This window comes from Pseudopodoces humilis, chromosome 2, assembly GCF_049639895.1.
Source record: "Pseudopodoces humilis isolate 2021_Gansu_Grassland_sample_001 chromosome 2, ASM4963989v1, whole genome shotgun sequence".
Taxonomy (NCBI): Eukaryota; Metazoa; Chordata; class Aves; order Passeriformes; family Paridae; genus Pseudopodoces; species Pseudopodoces humilis.
In genome coordinates this window covers 94713561-94736837 of record NC_142201.1, presented here as the reverse complement: position 1 = coordinate 94736837, position 23277 = coordinate 94713561, and the positions used below count along the sequence as shown (strand labels likewise).

The 23277-nt window shown below is 36.8% G+C and overlaps 2 protein-coding genes across 2 annotated transcripts in view; one reads left to right on the top strand and one right to left on the bottom strand.

The window, feature by feature from the left end:
* The window catches only part of CMSS1 (cms1 ribosomal small subunit homolog), a 221053-nt gene that overhangs the window by 5175 nt on the left and 192601 nt on the right, over positions 1-23277 (top strand). The window lies entirely within an intron of this gene.
* FILIP1L (filamin A interacting protein 1 like) overlaps positions 1-23277 on the bottom strand; it is a 146397-nt gene that overhangs the window by 3374 nt on the left and 119746 nt on the right. Inside the window, exons 7-8 of the mRNA XM_088068989.1 lie at positions 11891-14624; positions 248-432 (exon numbers count right to left, since the gene is read on the bottom strand). Of these exons, the coding sequence (XP_087925115.1) occupies positions 248-432; positions 11891-14624 (2919 nt within the window). The remainder of the gene's footprint in view (positions 1-247; positions 433-11890; positions 14625-23277) is intronic.

Here is a 23277-nt window from a genome sequence, read left to right as displayed (position 1 = left end):
CTCCTGCACTGTGAGTGGCAAAATCTGAAATTGCAGCAGAAAAAAATGGAGCAGAGCGTGGTCCCTGCAGACATGCAGTTAACTTTGGCTCCTAAGAATTTGGCTGTCCTGATGTCCTGTGATTGGTGACCATTGATGTGCTGACCATGTGGATGGTTTCTGTTTTTTCCCCAGTGGAAACAATTGCTGCTGAGGTTCAGGTGGCTTAAATCCATTTTAATGTCATAGATCACAGAAAATTATTTACCTTCTCCCTCCACCTTGAAGGCAGGCTTTAGACACAGTCCTTACAATGCGTATCTTTCCAGAAGGGCTGTCTTGGAGTGGTTTGTTGAGATGTCCAGCAGGAATTTTGACAGGTGCTTTGGTTGTGCTTGCAGGCTTTGGTTTGGGGATCCGAGTTGGAATTGAACGACGGAACGTATTGGTAATCTGGAAATAAACCGAGAAAATAAATCATGTGTTAGGGAGGATGAACAAGCGGTGTTTTTAGCTTGCTAGTGCTTTTTCCACTTTGTAAACCTGAATGCAATGCTCTCAGAACTGTTTGTTTAAGCTTCCTTTATCTTGTTGGTAATGAGACAGAAGCTTTGTATTTAATTTACCTACTTGATTGGTGAATATCAAAGAATCTCAATAGATTGAAACTCAGAGTATAAATATGAGGTGTTTCCTATCTGTCAGCTGACTATCAGCCCTAGGAGCTGAGTGAGTGAATCAATGCAAAGTCTTGAAGTGTGTGGGTTCTCTGGGTGAATAATTAGAGAAACTTCACATGCAGAAGCAAATCTTGATTCAGTCCTGAGTAGAAGGCAATACCCAGGTCATACTTTACTGTAAGAGATCATTCTTTGACAGTCACCACTGTACACAAAAAAAATGTAAATGTGAGACAGCTCTCCCTCTAGAATGATGACAGTCATATTTAATTACAAAAAATGTAAATATTAAAAAAGTTATTATGTGCACTGAAAAGGTGAATGACTGTAAAGGCAAGAAGACTGTTTGAAAAGTACCATTATCTGAAACCAGGATTAAACATGCTACTCATGAGAAAACCTTTCTGCATCACAAGCATTTTTATATACCTTTTTCAGTCAAGCTAAGGGTAAAAGAACTTCACTTAATGTATTTTTGAAAAAAAACATAAAATGGAAATGGTGTTCAAATGAGGACAACAGAAAACAGTGTTGGAATTCTGGTGACTTAATTATGAATATGAATGAGCTAGATCAAAGCAGATTTTGAGAAAACTTCCTAGTTGCTATAATGTTCTGTCTGGGCTGATTAAAAAAATAAAAATAGTCTCAAATCAACAGCTTGCCATTTACCTGTATATAATTATGTATGACAGGGGTTTTCAATAGAATAAAGCTGAACCAACATCAGATCATTGCATGTGTTCACCATGAAGGAATTAGGGGAAAGTTTGCATGTCATAGATATGCTTAATGGATCATGAATAAGGAAAAAAAATCAGCCTGGGCTTAATTGAGGTTTAATAACAAAGAGACAAAATAATAACAATCTCCCTGAACAGTGTAGCACATTTCTAAGAGTTCTGAAGGAGATGATTTTTAGAATTGCAGAATCCTTGCTAGTGATGTGCAACCCCCCCCAAATTGTTGGTGATGCTAGAGGGGTGCAATGCCACTTTAGAGTAAAGAAGACTTATAAATTAACTGATCAAAGTGTAGAAATGTCAGTTAAGTAATATGTTTGCCCACATGGCTTCTAATTTTGTGGAAGCATCCATATTTCTTGTCAGGGAGAATATTCAGGTCTGTTAGTCAGATATTGTTATATAGGTACATGCTATTGGATTGTTTAATGATGAGACCCATGTGGGAGGAAAAGACCTATTAAAAAAAATCCCTTGATAGTGGTCTCTAACAAAAGAATCTTGTGAGAGCAGATGTTGTGTGCAAACTGTGGGAAAACAATGAAAATTCTCAAGGTTAATAAGTGGCAAGTGGATAGATAACAGAGCAGTGAGCTAGTTTTTAATAGTATAGTGGAGATAGCATCTGAATCTCACACACACCTCTGATACTCAACATATTCATAAATTGCACAAGAAGACTACTGAAATTTGCTATTACTTGCATATGGTATAGCAGGGAGAATATTAAAAGCAAGAGCTGACAGTAATTCATGTTAGTGAGTAAAAAATGTGTGTAAGTTCAGTGTTAACAATTGAAAAATAATATATGCAGGGAAAACTAGTTCGTGTACAGTAGTGACATTTATTGTGATTCAGAACACAGATCAGATCTTGGAATCCATGTAAATCATCCTCATTGCTCAGCAACTGGTAGTTGTCAAAAAGGTAACAGGTTAGAAATGACTAGGAAAAGAATAGAGGAGAACAAACCCCATCATTTTTTAGTGTGTGAATCCAAACCATCCTACATTGTGAATGTTTTGCTGAGTTTTGTCCAAACAGCTCAAGAAAGGGTATGCCAAAATGCAAAAAAGGTGGCAAAGACTATCAATTACAAAATGTCTTCTGAGTGAAGATTAATAACAGATACTAAACCTTTTCAAGACTGGAAAATAGCTGGTGGTGAGAAAAATAAATAACAGCAGAAATGTAGCACTATGGGGAATAGGGCATTTCTCTAGTGTTCTTGAGAGGGCACCCATTGGGGGTGGATTAAAGGTATGTGAAAAGTGTTTTCCCTTGTCAATGAGCTGTGAAACTCACTGGGACAGATAGTTTTTGAGGTGATGATATAAATTGGTTTGGAGAGAATTTTTACTGATTCGGGGCATCCATCAAGGACTGCTAAACACAAAGATGTGTGGAGATTGCAGCCGTAAGTTGCAGGCTGCCAGAGGCTGGATTTTCGACTTTCTGTGCCTGGTACTTAACATTCAGAGACATTTAACACTGGTCACTACCAAGGAGGAGATACCTAGTCTGAATATCTAAAACCTCTTTCTTGTTTTTATTTTTAAAATCAGCATGTTTCAGTTTGTAGCACTTTTAATTTTTTTTAATGCATCGAAAGGAAAGAATTTGGCTTTGAAAGTGCGTAAGGAAAAATGAGATGCGTTTTTCTTCCCCTGTGTTCCTTCAAGATTTTACCTCTAGATGGCAGCGAAGATTTCCTTTTGTATTGCATCCCAGTATTTCACTTAAACCCGACTGGAACTATTCGTTAAATGTTGAGTAAACGAAATTAACATGCATTTTTATTGTAGGCTGAAACTTTAGCATTAATATTGTTAGTAGGAAAGGAAGCAAAAAAAAGAATTCACTCTTTGCCCCCAAACCAGAAAGCATTCTGCTTCTATTACTGAAGGTGCTGTGTGTTAAGAAAGGAATTGATGTTGGAGGGGATAATTGTGTTACTGTTACGTGGCTTTCTCTGAGTACTGAGTTGGAAGAGTTTGCCTCTGACCATGCAGTATGGCCTGGTAGATGAGGACAGTATTGTGAATAAAATGTTTGGGTGGACTATTACTGGCAGTGCTGCTGGCTGATGTAATTATAGAGATGATAGAAAATGTGTCTGTTTCCCTGCTATACAAAGAATTACATTACCCATCATTTGCTAAGTATATTGAGGTGAATAGATAAAAATATTTACGTAAAATCTTGCATACTAAAGTGAGATTATATCTCTAAGAGTTTTGTTTGGTTCAGGGTCTTTTTGAGAAGTGTTCCAGAGATTCCTTCATTTACAAAGTGGTTGGAGTATTGTCTGGAGTTGATTGACCAGCCATGTGAGTACTTCAGGAAGGTATTCACGGGCCCAGATTTTTACAGGTTTTGTTCATCTTTATTGAATCAGTGACAGGTTAGGTGTTGAAATATCCCTGTACTCCGGCCTATAGTTTGCATCAGTTTAGCTGGTGACCTTTAATGAGTTCAGTTTAGTCTAGTTTAGTCTAGCTCATTAAAACCACCATTGACAATGCGGCCTTCTGAGCCATCAGATTTAATTTGAAGCAAATTTTTTTTTTTGTAATTCAAAATGATGTGATTCTGATGCAGGCAAGGATTTAACAAACTGCCCACATGGTTCTTCTCTTCCTCCTTATACTGCACTTAAAAATGGGTTTATTTTTTATAATTTGTGATATAAATTCCAGAGAGGAAAGAATGAATAATTTAAATTTAAGGAAAATATTTATTGACCCTTTGCTTTTTGAATTCAATCATACGTGTAGCTAGATCAAGGACTAAACTTTATTTATTTTCTAAAACTTGCATTTGACAAATTATGAATCTCAGATAAAAGCTGTAAACAGAACATTTCGGGTCAGTTGACTAGATCAGTGCTTAAGCTGCTGTAAGGTGTATGCATAAAGAGAGAATTTTCATGCGATGCAATGCTTGCTTTAGGGAGTGGGCTAAGGCAAGTGTGTATGGGAGTGTCAGGGAGAGGAAATAGTTCTGTTTCTGTGCTGTTGAAGTAGTTCTCCTGCTTTTGGTCCTAAGCCTTTCCTTTTCCTTTTGAAGTATGATGTGTGCTTTGCTTCCTGTTTGAACTTTACTTATTTAAATGGGGAGCATGTAGTATTTATGCTGTAGATTTTCTTCCTTTTTTTTCTATGTCATTGTAGCACTTGATCTAGGAGAAATAACTTTAAGACAAGGTTCTTTCTCTGTGCTCAAATTTTTGGTTTAGGAAATTTGAGTAACAACAATATCATTTGCAGCTTTAGTGAATGTGTCCAGAGGATGGTGCTGAAGATCCTTTACTCAGCAGTCCATGTCTGTATGTGCACAAGGCATGCCTCTTGCCAGATTTAAGTTTGCTCCTGGATGATTGAATGCAGTCAGAATGAAAGCCAGGTCTGCAAGTGAGAACGAGTTAAGATTAAGTGATAAACTTGAATATTCCCTTTGGTCTCCAAGCCAGACAGCTTTGGCTGAAATTTCTGGTTAGGCATCCTCAGCAGCACAGAGAATTCAGGACTTCCTTTTCTTTACTTTTCTTTCACTAGATCCTGGCATTTGTTTTCTAGGAATCCAAAGTGAGAAGTCTCAGTTGCTCTGAATTCCCTTTTATGCAGCACACCTGTGTGTGTGACTATACTGAGATGTGTGAGCAGGAGCAGTGTAATCCTGTTACTAACTCACTTAGGATAAGACCTAAGCCAGGCTGGTGTCTGGCTTGGCTCGCTGCCTTGTCACACCACTATGAACAGCTCAGCTGAGGGAAAAGGACTCTACAATAGAGTCGTACTACTTGAGCTATTAAGTGGGAGAGTAATTGGGTTTGTTTAATCTGGAGAAAACAAAACTGAGAAGAGATGTGATAATTGTCTTCTAATATGTGTTGCAGAGAAAAGAATTTTCAAAGTCCAGTGGGGGGGGACAGGAAAGAGAATACTGAAGTACAATTTCAGCAACATAAATTTAGTTTAGAAATTAGCAAGATTGTTAATGACAAGGGTATTTCAGCCCTGTTCCAGACTGCTGGGTAACTGTGAAGTTGTCATTGCAGAAGTTTTTTAGAACTGTATGAACCAGTTACTTGGAATTATTGTAATTTGGAAGGTTCTAAGTCAAGTTATAGTGAGGAAGTAAGCTAAAAAATGTCCTGAGATCCTTTTTAAGCTCTGTTTTATGTGTCTTCTACTCTTCTGCTGATATTTGCTTTATTACAGCCCTCTTGATTTCAATAATATGGCATATTTGACCAAAAAATCTGTATTAATATTAGAAATTATTTCCATGTATGTGGCACAATTTGCACTAATGCTTAAATGTGCTTTGCGCTTAAATGTGTTCCTGTGATTTGATTTCCTGAATGCAGAGTTTAAATTTACTTTCTGGTGGTGGGGAAAAGAAGAATGGTTGGAGGCAGAAGACGTAATTACATTTTCTAAAGTTCTGTTATATGCCTTGCTTTTCTTGGGAAATGTCTTCACTGGCAAGTGTGATGACATTATTTTAAACTTTGGATAACTTAAAGACTCATTTCTGGTAGATAATTGACAAAATGCAGGGAAGGGTAAGGTTATGTTGTGGCTTAACTCCCGTAGGATGGTTGATCAGCATTGTCATGCAGCTGCAATGAACAACCGCTTGTTGTTCATCTTCCCTTTTCCCCTTGAAAGTCCAAGGGGTCTCAGGCTCCTTGATAGGGCACTTGGGGATCCCTAGGAACAGAAGTGCATGGTCTTTTTAGAATACTACACATGCTGCAGTAGCAGCTGTGTCCCGCACAGGGGAGTGCTGGCACTTAGTCTCTGCTGGAGAGAATACAGCCTGGCTGAGACCAGCAGTCCAGTTGGTTTAAAGCTGCTCTGCCATTTGTTGAGTTAGATTCTGGGCAGTGGAGGATCATTCTGTACAGATTGGGGACATGTAGGGATGTTTACATTTGGGTATTTTTAAGGAAGTTTTTAAAGGTGCTTGAAACTGCACTTATACCCACACACGCCTTTTAATGTGGAAACTTCTTCATTATCAATATTGTCTGTTCAAAAGCTTTGAGTATGTTTTCCCTATGTTAGCAAATTTCTGTTGAAAAGGTTTACAGAGGTTATGCATGAAGAAGGAAAAAGACCCTCTTGCTTTTACTATTGTGGTTTTTGTGTCTGTGAGAAAGCTGTTTTCCCCTTGGGAGGCTGCATTAAAAGATGTGTTAATCAGAGTCCTATTGTCAGTATATATATTTTTTCCCTAATCTATATAAAATTATAACTAAAGTAAAAGACTCTTTGCCTTTTATCTAGCTAAGATTGGTGTTTATTCAGGACAAAACATGACTTATAGTGGCTTGAGTATGAGACAATCAAGGATAAGAAAATTTAGGTACTAATCACATTCAAAGCTGCCCTGTTCAGTTTTTGCACAAGTTGATTAACTTCTCTCCCAGGAGAGATATACAGAATTATTTTAATGGGACTAATGAATCTTTGTTGTATATTTAAAGTATATTTTATCTCTTCAGACAGTGGTGAGGGACCAGGACTTGAGCAGCGATTGCATTATAAAATGCTCCTTTTTCCTTTTTGCTTGTCCATTCAGTTATGCTGATGTAGCTCTTTTATAAAGCTGTGCTGTGAAATGGATCCTGTTTTGCTGAGGTTGTTTGTTTGGTTTTTGGTTTGTTTTGTTTTAATGATTTGTGGAGTATGGCTTCTTGTTTTTTTAAATCCAGGTTAGTTTCTTGACCTGGCTCATAGTGCTGCCTTCACCACAGTGGTGACAGCACAACTGAAAGAGCAATTTTTTGTAATTTGGGTTGTGGTAGGGGAGAAAAAAGGGAGGGAGCTTCTTTGGCTTATCCCTGTTTGAAGACCCTGTGATGTCAGACCACTGCATGGCAGATGAAGAGACATTGATTAAAAGAGGTCTTTCCACTTGTACTCAAAAAGTGTTTCTCAAGGATACTTTGCTTTGTGGTCAGAAGAGAATCACATTCAGTTGGCAGCTCTGCTACTTGAGGCTTTCTGAGTGCCCACTGTATGGTGGGACTGGATAATGTGCTAGCTACAGCACAGAGAGAATTCAGCTTCATCTTTGGGCCACTGGCTGCAGATCTGTGAAATCACTTCATGCTGCTTAAATTTTTATGGTTTGTCTTTTTTTTTTTTTTTTTTGAGCAATTTCCCACTTACAGTACTTGGTGTTAATTTTAAAAACATTTTTATACACCCACTTGTGCTGTATTTGAACCATAAGATCTTTTTCTCTTCTGTTTCTTGGTAACATAATGTTTTGGTAGTCTTTCCTTAAGCCTGGAGATTAGGCAGTTGTCAGTTTTTGTTTTGCCTGCCTCAATATCTGTTTCCTAGGGACAAAGTCATCCTGCAGATGGTTGCTCCCTTTCCATCATCTAACCCTGCAGCATCCATTGAATCTTATTCAGAAAATAGAGCTGTACAATTCTGTTTCTGGTTATTTTTTCCCTAGTGTGGGGAGCATGCCTTCCTAATCCTTGCATGAAATGCTTACATTCAGATCTTTTTCTTATTACAGCCTTGCATACTGTCCCCAGACACTGTATTGGCTACAGTGCTTTGGATCAGGAAGATTAGCAGTCTGCTTCTGTAATTTTTGTCAATTCTATTTCTTAATTAGTGGCTTGCAGGAGGTCTTTAAGTAACTTGAAATGCTACCTCATAATTGATGGATGGGCGCTTTGGTCTCAGATTACCATTATCTCTTCGTAATCTCTTCGCTTTTCCTCCTTTTCCCTCCCTCCCTCCTCTCATCCATCCTGTGTAAGGACAAAAATTGCAAGTATTTCTTCTGAGAAATTTAATCACATAAAAAGAATGGCTTAAAAATGCCGAGCACCAAAGCTTTGGTGCTGCCCTCACTTATGTCCATTTGATCATTTAGTGAAATAAACCCAAAAAGATGAAGGAAAGTGGGCTGGTAACTGCTGTCATTTTTTAATCAGTTAATTCTCCCTTCTTTTGATGGGAACTAAACATAAAGGGGAAAGGGTAGATTTTTAGACCTTAGAGGTGGTTGCCAAGAGTTTTGGAAAAGAGAAGGATTGATATTGTGATCTGCTGAAAACTGTTTTTATGCTCTCTTTCACAGTTTAATCCCTCTGATATATGCTTCTTACTATGTGACCTTATTTCACCCTTAACATATAAATGAACCATTACATACCTGTCAGACTTTAGGCTTTTGAGCAACTGCTGAAAGCAAAAGTGTCTCAGCCTCCAAATTAACAGCAATACTTACCACTTAGAGAGTAGTTGAAATTCCTATAAAAGCTGTCTTACTTGTTGAATTTTAATGTGATTGTGCTTGATGTTTTTGTTCAGAGTGCTTGAATCAATGTGCAGATAACTTATTAAAATTTCTCCTTGTTCTGCTGTTTTCTTATTGTCTGCCAAGGAAGCAGGTGGCTATTTCCACTCAGCAAAATGGAAATATTCTGAAATATGGAGTGTTGATCTGAACAACTCAACATTAATTTGTAAATCCTAAAGCTATGCTTTCTGTTTGCTATTTTATGATAAAATTACAGTTAACTTTTTTCTGTTTAAACAATTAAGTTTCAGCTCTCTGCAAATACATCCAGGTGTTTATTTTCTCTGCTTTGAAATTGATCTTGGGAATTCAAACAGAACGGACCTGTTTCATTGTGCAAATCTTATTTTCAGACAAAAAGAATTATTTGATTTTTTTATCTGTTGGAATGACTGACAAAAATTTTGCTGTGAAGTCAGTTAAATCTACACAGAGGTTGTTTCATCAGTAGGGGAATGTAATTCCTTAATCATGGTGTGTTTTCAGGAAATGTAGCAATTTCATTTTCAGGCAGTGCTGATGCTTCTTACTTAGGAGTTAATGATCGTGAGTGGCTGCTTCCTTTGTCTTTTGTTAATTGGACTGATCAATCATTATGAGTTTAAGACAGGGACAGAAGTACTCTCCTGTTAAATGATGATACTTAGAAATGCTGTGAACTCTCATCTAGGTTTTGTATTTAGATCTTAGCATTAAATACTGAACTTCCTTATTCATAATTGCTTGGTAATTGTCCAGAGGACTGTGTGTGCTTATTGCTATGTCCTTATTTGTAGTTTTCTTTCATAAGATATTCTAATAGATGGCCAGGTGGTTAATGATCAACACGTTTCTGTGTATTTTTGAAGGTAGATCTGATTATTTTTTTTTTCCCTACAAGCTTTTTAGGTCTAACTGAACAAAATTTTAGTGCCTCTGGAAGACAAACGTTAGTCCTTTAATTTTTGGAGAATTTGGTGTCTGTTAGTATGCTGGCAAGTGGCTACTTCAGACACAGTTATTCAGTACCACGCTTGTAATGTGTTCCTGCAGAGATCTTAGGTATAGATCAGCAGGATATGCAGTATCCCAAAGAACAGAAGTGCAGAGAATGTATTTTGAAGGTACTGATTTTTTGGGCTCTTAACTGAGCCCTGCAGTAAAGAATGTGTCCCCTGAGTGTGATTAGCTAACTTGTTCATATAATTAACACGCTCTAAAAATATTACGATTTTGCGTTGCTTGAGTTCTGGCTGCTGTCTTCATCAGTAACTTTTGGTGAACTTGGTGTGAGTCGAAGTTTGCTTTGCAGAATAAGACTATGTACTCTCTATGACCCAGGTCTTAGTCAGAGCTCACTTGTGCAGCCATGGAGCTACTGAGACAAAACAAGGAAGAAGGACCTTTTATGAAGCCTAGTAACTTCAGATTATATAAGCTGGGGTTGTGCAGGTCCACACACAATTTCTCCTTTTGAAACTGCCACTGTTCAACTGTAATACATATGTTATTATCCATTTCTTATATAATTTGATTTTTTTTTCTTCCCATTGTTTACTGAAAAAAGTGTATATGGGCAGTGGACTTTGTTTTTCAGTAAAAATTGTTCTAAAATCAGTTATTATCTGTAGTTATAAACATTTAGTTTCCTGTCAATCAAAAGGACTTAAAATGATAGAAGTCCCCTTATTACGTGAGATCATGGGCCAAAGTTCTTTGCTGAATCCGTTGCTAAGTTATACTGCAGAAATATTTATTTCCTCTGGGGAATATAGGCAGAATAAAGATAAGGGTTTAGTGAGTAGGGACTTTCTGCTTACTTGCAAACTTCCTTGTTGATAAGTAGGTTGCAATTTTTAATGTTTTAAAAAAATAATACATACCACCACCGCCCCATGAAAGTATCAAATTTATGGCCATTTAGCTTTTTAGAAGAACAACTGTTAAAATTTAGATTTGGGGTGTACAGCTTTTGTGAAAAACAGAAGTTTGAAAGTGCATTCTAGATCTCCTGGACAGATTTACCTTGTATGTGAAGGGGCTCTACCACTAACAGTATTTTATGGGAAATTAAAATTGACTGCTTGGCACATTTCATTTCTGTCCTTTTGCTAGGCACAAATACTGTAATTGTCACTGAAATACCTTAACCTGCTTTGTCCATTCTGTATGGCACTCCTGTTTATCCCAGACCCAGAGACCTGCATTTGGATCAAGTTTGGAGACTTGATTTAGTACTGCTTCATAATGCTTCTTCCAAGCTTTCTCTGTCTATGAAGTGAAAAACATGAAGGTATACCATAATCTTGTTTCTTTTTCAGTGTACTTGTGTGATGTATACTGTTTGTCAAATTGATTGCTAGGAGTTTAGATGAAATTTGAATACTGTATGTAAATCTCTTCTCTTGAATTATCGTTTAGAAATATAACTGCTGCTGGACCTTGTTTTACAGCATACCTAAATGACAGCAGTTTTTCTGTTGTATTGGAAAAAGACCCTTGTTTGGGGAGTGATACAAACTTCTGAACTCAGTTTACTTACAAGCAAAGTTTGCAGGAGGGTTTAAAAAGAGTTTTAACCAAACACTGTTATACAATACATAATATTTTGTGTGTGATGTAGTGATAATTACCTGAAATGAGAATTGGGAAAGGAAGGAATTGGGAAATAGCAGGGAAGATAATGAAACAAGTCTTTTCTGAAGTTAGCAGGCAGTATTATGGCTTAATTCAAATTCTATCATACATGCAGAAAAAATACAAACCACACATAACAAACAAAAAATATTCAGCAAGCAATGATGAAAATAATCACTTATTTACTGTTTTTTTTTTGTAATGTTAAAATATTTTACCAAGGCAAGTTGCAGTCAAAAGTAAAGTGAGTTATTTTGAAAATGGCAATACATAAAGATGCATTTATACAAGTGCAAGACTAAATATTTTACATAACTGTATTTCGATGAGAAGATATACAGTAAGTGCACACTTGGTAACACTAAGCAGGCAAAACTTAACGTTAGTTCCATATGCTGTTGTATAGTTCATGCACAGATCTTTCCCAAAGTAAAGAGGCTGTTCCAAATAATTCTTGCTGGGATGAAAAACAGGATGGGTTGCTGGTAAGGGTGTCAGCATGGATGGGGGTCAGTTATAGACATTACTTACTGTAATTTGTGATTGCCGTGGAAGAGGAGTGGCTGTTGGTGTGATAGTAATACTGCTGGTGATTTTATTGGTGGGCTTAGTGGGTAGGCCATTAGGTAGTGCTGGAGTTCTGTTGTCTTGCAATGCATTGCAAGGGCTGATGGGCTTGGAATTGGTGAGAGTTTGGACATAAGGACTTCCTAAATGAATGTGGATTTTGTTATCCTCAGTAGTTATTACACTTGATCCTGTACTGTTAGATCTCTGAAACTGCCATGATGACTGTCTGTCTGGGGATACTCTGAAAACAGCATGCTTGGCTCCCATTTCCAAAGGCTCCGAGGTGAGTGTTTGTTCCTGAGAACTTGAGCCTGGTAAAGCCAAAGGGGACATCGTTCTTTCAGGAGTTAAAGAACCACATGATTCAGGAGTTTGAGATCTTGCAAAAGTAGTCATAGTAATAGGAGAAATTACATGCTCTGGGGTCACGTAACCTTCTCCTGCTTTTGATTTTACAGGTGTTAAGGAGGCGTTTTGAATAATGGTTATTCTTTGCTTTGGAGTGCCACAGTTGGGTATAACTGCTGTGCTTGTGTAGGAGTGAGGGCTTTCAGTGGTAGGACTGGTTATTTCAAGGGTTGCTGTGTTCTGTCCATGATCTGGAGTTACTTTTATGTGAAGGGGCTGGCCAGGTGTATGGCTTAGCACTAGATCTCCAGCCTGTGCACAGTTTCCATTTTGCTTTGTGTGTATCTTTCCATTTTGAGGATGGCTGTCTTTGGACTTCATCCAGGGGATCCATAGTTTTTTGTTTGTGGCATTTGCAGTGGAGGAGTTGCTTTTGAAAGACACTGTTTGTTCTTCCTCACTATCACTGTCTTCATAGAGCTGCCCATTTATGACCGTTCGCTCTAAAGGCACGAGGGTTTTGTAATCGGGTGGTTCATTGTCTGCTGGATCTGTTTGGATTTCTTTAGAAAAAACTTGCACATCCGGAATTTTCTTTCCGTTGAGACCAGGCCTGATGTTCTTGCTGAAAGATCTGTACCTCTCCAGTTCTCTTTTGAGGCTTTCCATTTCTCTGGCTAACTCCCTGTTTTTATTTTCTTGCTGGAGGAGTTTCTTCTGTAAGACTGTGTGATCACCTCGCAGGTGACAGATTAGTTCTTCTGTTCCCACGTATTCATGAACTTTTTCTTTCAGTGCATCTACTTCTCTGGAAAGGTGACTTGATTTAGCTTCCTCTTCTCTGAGTTTCTTGAAAAGGCGCTCCTGACTGGGTTCTGCCTTTTCTGTTAATTTATACCTTGCCAATTCCATTTTCACAGCTTCCAGCTCCTCTGAGAGGAGCTTGGCTCTGTCCCGTTCACTGACGTATTTTCGTTCTAGAGACTCAAATTCATCTTCAGTTTTCATAAGATCATCTTCTACGGACTTCATTTCATTGAGCTTCTGCTTAAGCCTCTCAACTTCTTGAGAAAGCTCTTTGATTATGTTATTTTCCTGCTGCAAGGAGGTGCTAGATTTAGTACTCTCCTTACGTTTATTTTTAAGAAACTCTTTTTCAACATCTTCCAGAGACTGAAGTCTTTTACTTAGAATATTCACTTTGGAAACAAGATCACTTCCTTTCTCCTCTTCTGCTTTGAGTTTGTTTTTCAGTTCATCTCTTTCTTTTGTAACACTGGACATCTTTTCTTCTGCATCAGATTTTGATTTCAGTGCCTTTTTACTTTCCTCCATCAGCTTTTCTGTAACTGACATCACTTTATTTTGTTCCACCTGAAGCTGAGAAGTTGCAGCTTGCAGTTTTTCTTCTGTTTGCTTTATTTTTTCACCCATAGTTTTTCTTTCATCCACAAGCATTACTGTTAAACTCTTCAGCTTTGTTAAATCTTCTTTAAGTGTAAACTCAGTTTTTTCTAACTTGTTTTCAATTGCTTCAAGCTCACCAACTCTAGCTTTTAAACCATCCAGCTCATGGGACAACTGCTTTGTTAACATTTTTTCTCTTTCTAGGTTGCATTTCAGGGAATAACATTCCTGTTTACTCTTGTTGAAAGCATCTTCTAGTTTCTCCAGCTCCATAATTCTTTTATTAAGTTTATCAACTTCCCCTTTTAGGTTCTTACTCTGTGATGCTTCTTTTTCTAACTTTCTATTAAGTTCTCTGCACTGATCTTCCATTTTTATGAGCTCTTCATCTTTTCCTTCCATCTCCAGCAGTCGTTTCCGTAGTTCTTCTACTTCAGCCATAAGCGTGGCGTTCCCACACTCTCCCTTACTAATTTTATCCCTTAGGTCTTGCAGTTCTTCTTCTGCTTTTCGCAAAGATTTGTTGGTCTCTTCCAGCTCATCGATTTGCCGGCTGAGAGTTGTTAATTTTAGCCGGAGCTGGCGATTCTGACTGTCTTCATTGGTTAGTTTGGCCATCATTGCTTCTTGGTCTTGGGAAATCTTACTGCTCTGGGCGTGAATTTCAGCCTCCAGCCTGCTGGATCTCTGTTTCTCTTCTTGAATTTTTGCTTCAGCAAAAGCCAGCTTTTCGTGTGCTTGTTCTGTAGAAGTGGTTAATTCTTGAATTTTTTTACTTTGCTGATTCAACTGCTCAGTGAGTCTTTGCTGTTCATCCACCACCATTAAAGCAAAGGATTTCAGTTTAGTTAATTCTTCTTTCAGTTTAGCTATTTTCTTGTTGTTTTCCTTTTCTTTTTTTGCCTGATATACTGTCTCTTGTTCAAGAAGCTTTTTCAATCTGTGGGAGGAAATAATATTGTATTTTGTAGCCATTTTAGTGGGCATTTAAAAACACATTTGAAATATTATGACATTTCTGACAGATGTCCATGAACATCCACTTGTAACTACAAGCAGACCTCTCCTTGCAGCACCATTTGGAAGTGCCCACTGGCTTTACTTCCTAATCAGAAGTTCTTTTGTAATGAACACTTCAGTAGGACCATTTAGACTTAGCAACTCCAGTTACTGTGCATCTTTGATTACATTTTCAACTTTTGACAGGGATCAGTGCAACAAAACTATTGGGCTAGGTATGTACATGCAGATTTTGTTTGGTTTTTTGTGTATGTTGTGCCTTTTTTTTTTTTTTAAGAAATGTAATTTTTATAATGCTTGAGAAATTAGGGCAGTGCAGCCCTCAAGGGCAGATAGAATTTACAGCATCATAAACCTCCTAGCTTTGTTACTTATAAACCATCCTGATATTTTACAGTCAAACCTTAAGGACGTTTGAGCATGTGAAGGAAATGTAGCCACAATGGGCAGTTAGCCAGGCTGCCTAATGTGAATCCCTAAGCAGCAAACCAGAGCAAAATTAGGTAAGTCTGTCCTTAGGCCTCATGACTTCCTATCAAACACACACAGACACACACACAAAAATGCAGTCAGCAGATAAACAGGTATTCAGTTGTGCCTTTTGAACTTAACAAAGCCCAAATATCTTAATGTGTGTTAGGCCTGGATTTGCAGACATGCCTCAGTACAATCCTGCTTTTACATGATTCTTGAAGGTTTTCATGATGATTTTCCAAAATTAGCTTTACAAGTTTATGTTAATTCTCAATCTTTATTGGGATGCAAAATACTTAATTAGCAAGAGACTTGGGATGAAGTTGTGCATTTGTTTATGTAAGATCCTAAGAAATCTCCAAATACCTCAACTTCTTAGGCCCTTTTGTGGACTTTTCTTTGTCAAGGAGATGCTTGTGGAGTTCATCTAAAGTATGATTAGGTTTGGTCAGCATGTATGCCTCCTTTCAATTACATTTTTCCCACAGTCAAGATAAATATATTCTGGTATTAAACAAAAATCTGAAAAGCCTAGGTTGAAGTAATAAAGAATTAGAATTTGTATGTTGTTCATAAGAATGGTACAGTCTCAGTTGTGTAGATCATGTGATAGAAATGACTTGGTTATCAAGACTGTACTTGTACAAAATGACTGTTTAAGCATCCATTAAACCTTATTTCTTCCCCCTCTGAAATATGATGACAGCTGTCTAGAAGTTGCTGCTGAAACAGAGGATTCCTGTTCCACATCTGTCTGGGGTCACTACTGTGATGTCCATGTCCAAGTGATGAGTCTTTACAGCTTCTCACTGACAAGTTCCTGTTGCAGCCTCCCTTTCAGTTCAGGATGAGCTTAGATAAGGGCTTCCTTTGCACAGCTTTCAATTAGCTGTTGGCTGACTGAAGGCATATATTCCTGGGCAATTGGCTGCCTCAGCAGCATCCCCTCTGGAACCAATGTCATTTCCTACACAGAGGAAGTCCTTGCCATTGTATAACTGTCCACCAGACTTGTCTGATTTAATGGTGATGTTGTATAGAAATCCATGAAAAATGGATTTTCTTATAGAATCTTCGTAGTCCCTACTGTTTCCATTTTAGTGCCTAAGTTGCACTAAGTTGAATGTAATGAAATGCTTGGTGTGAAAAATTAACAGAATGGGAAGTAGCCATAAAATCAAAGACTTGAAGCAGTCATAAGTTCTGTACAACAGCCAAGTAACATAATGGGGGAAACAGATATGAAAATAAAGAAATGGAGAGGGAGAAGTTTGTGAGTTTGAAAGAATGCTGCCGGTTGACAGAACAAATAAATGGGGGGGAGGACTGCACTATCTCAAAGGCAGCTTTTTACTGTGTTCATGGTATATAAACTTTTGTCAGTTTACTTTTCAGTGCTCCTTTCAGTTCTAATTCTTTTTAGTATAAAAATCTTTTTTTCCTCCCCACCCTTGCGTCCAAATGCTTTAGTAGTGAAGTTCAATTGATGATTTACCGTTGCCATAGCTATAAAACCATAACAGAAGCACAACTAACAATTTCATTTGGAATGAACTCAGGTTTTGTGTGTGCATGAAGTTAAGACATACTAATATGGTTACTTGGACTTACTAGCATTTGATTTATTTTACTTGTTTCACTGTAATTTATTTTTTAAGGCAGATTTAGCTGTGGTCATTAATACCTTAGGTAGTCAGTGTTTTACCCAACACTTCCATATTAACTAGTTGATATCTCTCTGGCCAGATGAAGCTCTAATGATCCAGCAAGTCATGCCTCTAAATTGCTTTGGAAAGAAGCTCTTAGCCACATAGTAAAAAATGGTTGTAATTTTCATAGAGATGCTGTATAAATGTTTTAAGATTCAAATAAGATAACTGTGCAGTTGACATTCAAGTCTGATCAAGTCTGTGTAGCATGGGCTATTTGAATGAAATTGCCTATATTACTGGTACCTGGACTGTTCTGTAAGGATTTTCAAGACAGTCAAGACAATTTTTCTTTGGTCATGCCAAAAGACTTGCTGTGTTTAGAAGTGATTCCTTCATTCAAAAGTAAAAATGCAGTTTTAAGATTCAAACAGACTCATTTGTAGTGACCGAGATCTATTTAATTTTTAAAAAATTGCTTCTATAAAATCTCTTGACTGAAGTTAAGAGCATAGCACAGCAACTGGGAGTTGAAGGATTTTAATGTGTTTCCAGAAAGAAAAAAATAATGTATTAAGCATGGTATATTTTTTGATATGTGTCATTAAGTTTATTCACTTGTTTTTGACAACTGTATGCTTAGTCATATATTCTTATATAGGAAATACCCTCAACACTGCTGAATAGATAGTGATTTTTTGGATAAAGACTGAAATTGTAAGAAGTCAGCTTGGAGTCTGTTAATATTTGCAAAGATTTTTCCTTTGCTGCTGGGTTCCCATTTCATGGTTCAATAGGTGACAATGACTGTGTCTGTATATATGCACATAGGAATGGAAAATGACCCTAAAATGTTTGGGGGTTTTGGTGTCACTTATCTGTTTGCTTGTGTTCTTAAATTACTATTGTTCAGGTTTTTTTGGAACCTGAGCTCTGTGGGTCGGTGAATGGTTATGTATATTATCTGAATTAAAAATTCATGTGCTTGAAGAAATACTTGAACTGATAATAGCACTTAGTGACTTTGGTGACAGAGTAAAAGTATTTTGTGTTAACATCATCCAAGATGCTGTCTTCCTGAAGAACAGCATCTAGAGTATCTGAGAGAGCAATTTTACTGAAAATATACAAAGGTCAAAACAGTTGGCTTAAATAAATAATAATTTTTTAAAAAAGAACAGGCACTCCCCTAGCCAATAAAATATTTTTATCATTTTCTTTGCCAGCTAAATTTAATGATCATGTAATTTTGTATTAGAGAAAGATAGGTATATAATTTTTAAATTATATACCTAGATACAACTTTCACACAACTCTAAGCAGTTGACTTCACAGGACTACAACAGCAACCCTTTCTGAATTGAGGCCAGCAAAAACAGACATCGAAAATTGTTTTTATGAAAATGACTGATAGGTAGTTAAAGAGAGTCAGGGCAGTGTCTTATTACTTCAGAGCTTCTGTTATAAATTATTGCTTTATTGTGGCTTAATATTGTACTTACTTGCAATACCAGTTAACTGCTCCTTTATTTCCTGGAAGAAATTGTATTTCTCAGCTCTCCTCTGTTTATTGTAGTTGTTTCCCTCAGTATGCAGGCTACAGCTTCTTGGTGTTAATGCCCTGCATTCAATTGTGTTGTCTTGTTTTTCCTAATTTTTTCCAAGTGCATATAGCTTCAGCTACACTACATTAAATTTGGCAACATAATGACTGCATTCTCTACAAGATGTGGAGACTCCCATAACAGTTCACTGTCCTGTCATGTCATTACATTTTGTCTTTAAGAGGGACTTTCCATTTTCCTGGGGTGACCCAGGAGATTGTTTATGTTTTTAAGGGGCTGACTTCCTTTGAGTTTCACAGAAACCAAAGAAAGTATGGGAGGTTGAGATTGCAACACTCTTGTTTTCTAATTTTTTATTTTACTTATTTATTTATTTTTGTTCTGGAATGAATCGTTATTCTTTGAATAATAAGAATAAAAATTATTAATTTTTTTGTTTGTTTAAGCAATGTTGTAGTGGTAACTTTAGAAAAGGCTGTCTTCTAAGGATGCAAATGAAACAGATGATGGTTTTAAAGCTCAGCTTTTGTCTTTCCTCTCACTGAAGTGTAGTTTTTAATGTACATATTGTCAATATCTGTATCAGACCATTCTGCAGAAATTATAGTGTTTTTTAATTTCTGTGATTATTTTTTTTTAAATCGTAAAGATACATATTTTTCACCAGGTCATGCTCTTCACTCTTCCCCAGATGAAAGACGTGGTTTACGAGAGGTTCAACAGGTTATTACATGAGGGAGACTTACTTCTAAAGTTTTTGGACATATGCTTGAATTTCCCCTGGTACAAAGCAAATAAAAGCTTTAAGCAGAAAGCTTTTAAATGTGGATGAAGTCATGCCTCTTCCTTTGAGGCACTCTTCCCAGTTAGCAATAAGACATGGTCTGGCCTTTAATGAGAGAAGAAACATGCTTCATCATTTCTGGTAAATCTTACAAGTTGTTGTAATTTTTTGACACCAGTGTAGTTACATATTTATTTTTGTAAGAAAACCAGTCTACCTTCCACAGTTCATTGAAACAAGATTTGTGTTTGTTAAAGTATTTTTGGTCTTGGGGTGGCTATGCATTTTTTAAAATTTTTTCTTTTCCTTTGCCTACTATTTAGTTCTATTTATCGATGTGCAGTTTTTATGAAGACATATGTTACAGCTTTTTTTATGGCTCTCTATTATCTTTATTAATGCTTTTTTTCCCCGTGTCATAAAGAAAGTCAAAAGCCTTTGAAATTACAGCAGCAACAACATACCATAGCTGTTGTGTAATCTGCTGGCTTCATCTGAATCAGTCAGCACTTCCCAACAGAATGTGAATACTTACTTTAAAATTTGTTTTCCATTACATTAATTTACATCTGTAAATTTCAAAGAATTCATTTATGCTAGGATGCAAACCTCCATAAAGGCTGTCTCAACTGAAGAGACTGTGTAAGTCTCTATAATTCTCAATAAGGAAATACATTTTATAAAATGAGAACTTTTAATGAGGGGGATGTGAGTTCTTATTACTCCATAGACTGTCACAAAGTAATTATCGTTTTATCTGATGCTTAAAATGCTGACTTGCTTTACAAGTCTTAATAAAAGTCATAGAAGATGAATGGTATTGCCAGTTCTGGGTTAACGGGCAAAATTTCACATGGATAACCAGATGTACTTAGTTGTGATGCTGAGTAAACACAAGTAGATAATACATGGTTTTAAAAATTAATTATTCTGGAGCACTAATGTTTCTGACCATGATTTCACAACTGTTAAGCTTCTGAATATTCTTACTGGTGATATAAGGATATTTGCACTCATAAATGTTACGAAATCCTGGGTAAATTCAGTGACAGTAAATGGCGTGAGAAACATTTAGCAGATTTATACTGGTTAATTTAAGACCAGATTAACTTCCAGTTCAAGTAATTTCACTTCAGCACTGAATTTCAGTTTTGTTTTATTATGAAACCTCATTTAAGAAAAAAAAATTCTGTCTTGAATTACATTTTTTCCTTGTCTGGATGTTCTTGGAAGTCACCTATCAAAACATCAGTCTTGTGTAAAAAAGCATTAATGCTTTCTGTGGCAGTAAGGCTTTGAATGCCAATATGATAATTATTAATTCAGATGTTAATTTCTAATCTTCTAATGGCAGCCATCTACAGTGTTTGGAATTATGATGGGCAGGTGGGAGTGGGATTTTTAGGTGGGAGTGAAGAAGATATTATCCTATTAAATTGTTGGCAGGTTTTTGGTTTGGTTTTTGACTTGACTGCTTATCTTGAAAACATTTTAAATGAACACTAACCTGAGAAGACCACAATATTAATGAGCATTACATGAAGTTAGCCTTAAGAACTCTGGGTTCCCAGCACTCAGCTTATTAGAAAACATGCCACAATCAAGTGTGAGCTGGACTCTGATGTGTCACTGCTTTTGAGATGCACTCTGCTTTCTTCTTTCCTTTTTCTAGATTTAACAGCTATTTCAGGTATTCTTTGAAGTCAGTATCTATTACTGTAGGCATTTTAATGCCATATGACTGTGCACACAGCATGACTTAATCCTCTTCTGTTCTGAATCTAAATACCTCAATAAGGTATTGAGCTGGTAATACCAGCTCACAGGAACAGCACTTAGGTTTTGTTAGTAACTTGGGATTTTTTTTTATATTACCGTAGTTCATATTTACCACCTTCCCCTTCCTTCCCCATCTCTCAATGTCTCCTGTCATACTGCTTCTAAAATCAGAAATAAAGCCAGTAATTTCAGATGCAACACCAGAATTTGGAACTCCTCAAATTTACGTCAGCCATCAAATTATAGTTTTGCAGATGGAAAGCTTACTGAAGGAAATGGAAAGATGAACCACAAGAGATGTGGTATAGGGTCAAAGCAAGAAAACTGAGGCAGAACTTTTCAGTTACTAATCAGGTCCTGCTTCTGTCTTGTCTTCATCTTCAAAAAATGAAATTTTGTGCCTGACCCTCACATTTATTGGAATGAAAAAACAATGTTAACTTACTGTAACAGATTTTGAGAATTACTATTAATCCAAATAGGTTTTAAGTGCACTAATTACAAAAAATAAACCAAGACAACTATTGTTTTTTATGATTTGTGCTTTTTAAACAACAGTGTCATTGAAATGATTGCATTTTATATTTAATGTTACATGCTAACAAGTTAAATTGATGGGAGAAATTGTGTGTCTTTATGAACCTGAGTTTTGTTTTAAGTGTATGCTTTAAGTGCTATTCCTGATAGAATGTTTTTGCTTGACCACAGTTACTGAGATGTTTTTAAAATCACCAAGTGTGATAAAACACTCAATACTGCAGAGATAAACAGGTCAGGGCTTGATCCTACCCCTTACCCTGTAGGCAGGTGAATGGGTTTGCATTTTCTATTCAGAGTGTCAGTATTAGGAATCGATAACATTGCAGTCCCCTGCTAGGATTCCAAATGAAAAACTTAAAGGAGTTAACTCAGCTCCTGAAAAGTGTCCTTTGGAGCCCTCTGCCTGTCTTCACTCCCACTCCCCATGAAAAGATCAGGCACAAACAAGGGAGTGCAGCTTGCCCAAGCTGTGGATAGTTCTGGTGAGGCTGCTACTAGATTGATGATCCCAGCCGTGTGTGTTTGGTTTGTGGAAGGCAAATACTACTTTGCAATCTGCACTGCTTTGCTGTGTTTACTATTGATGCAAGAGTAATATTTGGAGGTGTTTTTATCTTTGCTATTTACGCTGCATCCTTCAGTTGATTGAGGGGTTTGCAGGAGTTCTGATTCTGTGAATGAGTCAGTTGCTTCAGCTCGGTGTAAGTTTGTAACCCTTAAGTCATAATTTACACTTAAATTTAATGATACTGTTTTATAATAAGAGAACAGTCTGAATTTTCCTTAAGCAATTTATACAGATAAATCCTGTGAAGTTTTTTTTTATATACTGTATGCAACACCATACATCATAGTGTGTAGAAGAGGTGGACCTCTTTTATAGAATGTTTTTAAGGGGGCCCAGGTGGGAAAATAGGTGCTGTTCTGGTATATGATGCACTTGAGGCAGTGCTGGTGCTGCTGTCTTGACCAGAATTGGGCATAATTGTGCAAGGATCTAAATTATACAAACTTTTTTAACTTCAATTAGTTAATATTTTTGGTATGACAGAAAATGGCACTCCGCCACTTCATGTTACTCAGAGGAGACCAGTTAGTTGTAAATGTCATTTTCCCATAACATTTACAGGAACTGGATGTTCTCTAAAACAATTTTAACACACATTTTATATAAAAATAAATGTCTGGGGCTATATTTTAATCCATGGGCAGAGTAGGCACTGTGCCTATCTCTTATGCTAACCATGGCCTTATATTATCAGTCATCAGCAGCAGTAAAATTTAGAACTTTCCATGCTGCCATGATCACTTTTTCTTTTGAACTGAAGGCATTTTACTCATGCTGCCAGCCCTGGATAAGCTGTTCAGTGGCCACTTGCTTCTAGACAGATGGAACTTGTCTGCAAACTTTATTATGAACTCTTCATGCTCAGTGTACAAGAATTTATGCTGAAATTGTGATTTAAATGACATAGATTAAACATGGTAAATTAAATAAAGATACTTCAGTGCTGAATGGAAGTGTTAGGGAAGACTGAAAGTTTGCCATTATTTGGAGGAATGAAGCTGGTTGTAAACAATTAGACAAACATTCCTCAGAAATTATATAGGTGGTGTCAGTGCTTTGCAGGAGGATTCAAATTCCATTACTTCTTGAGGGTTCTGTTCTGTTTATACCCATAGATCTTTTTTATATACATACATATTCAGACAAAAGTAAGCCACTTTTCTGGTGTGCTTATTTCCTGAAGAAGCTCTGTGTATGTGTTTAATAAACTATGA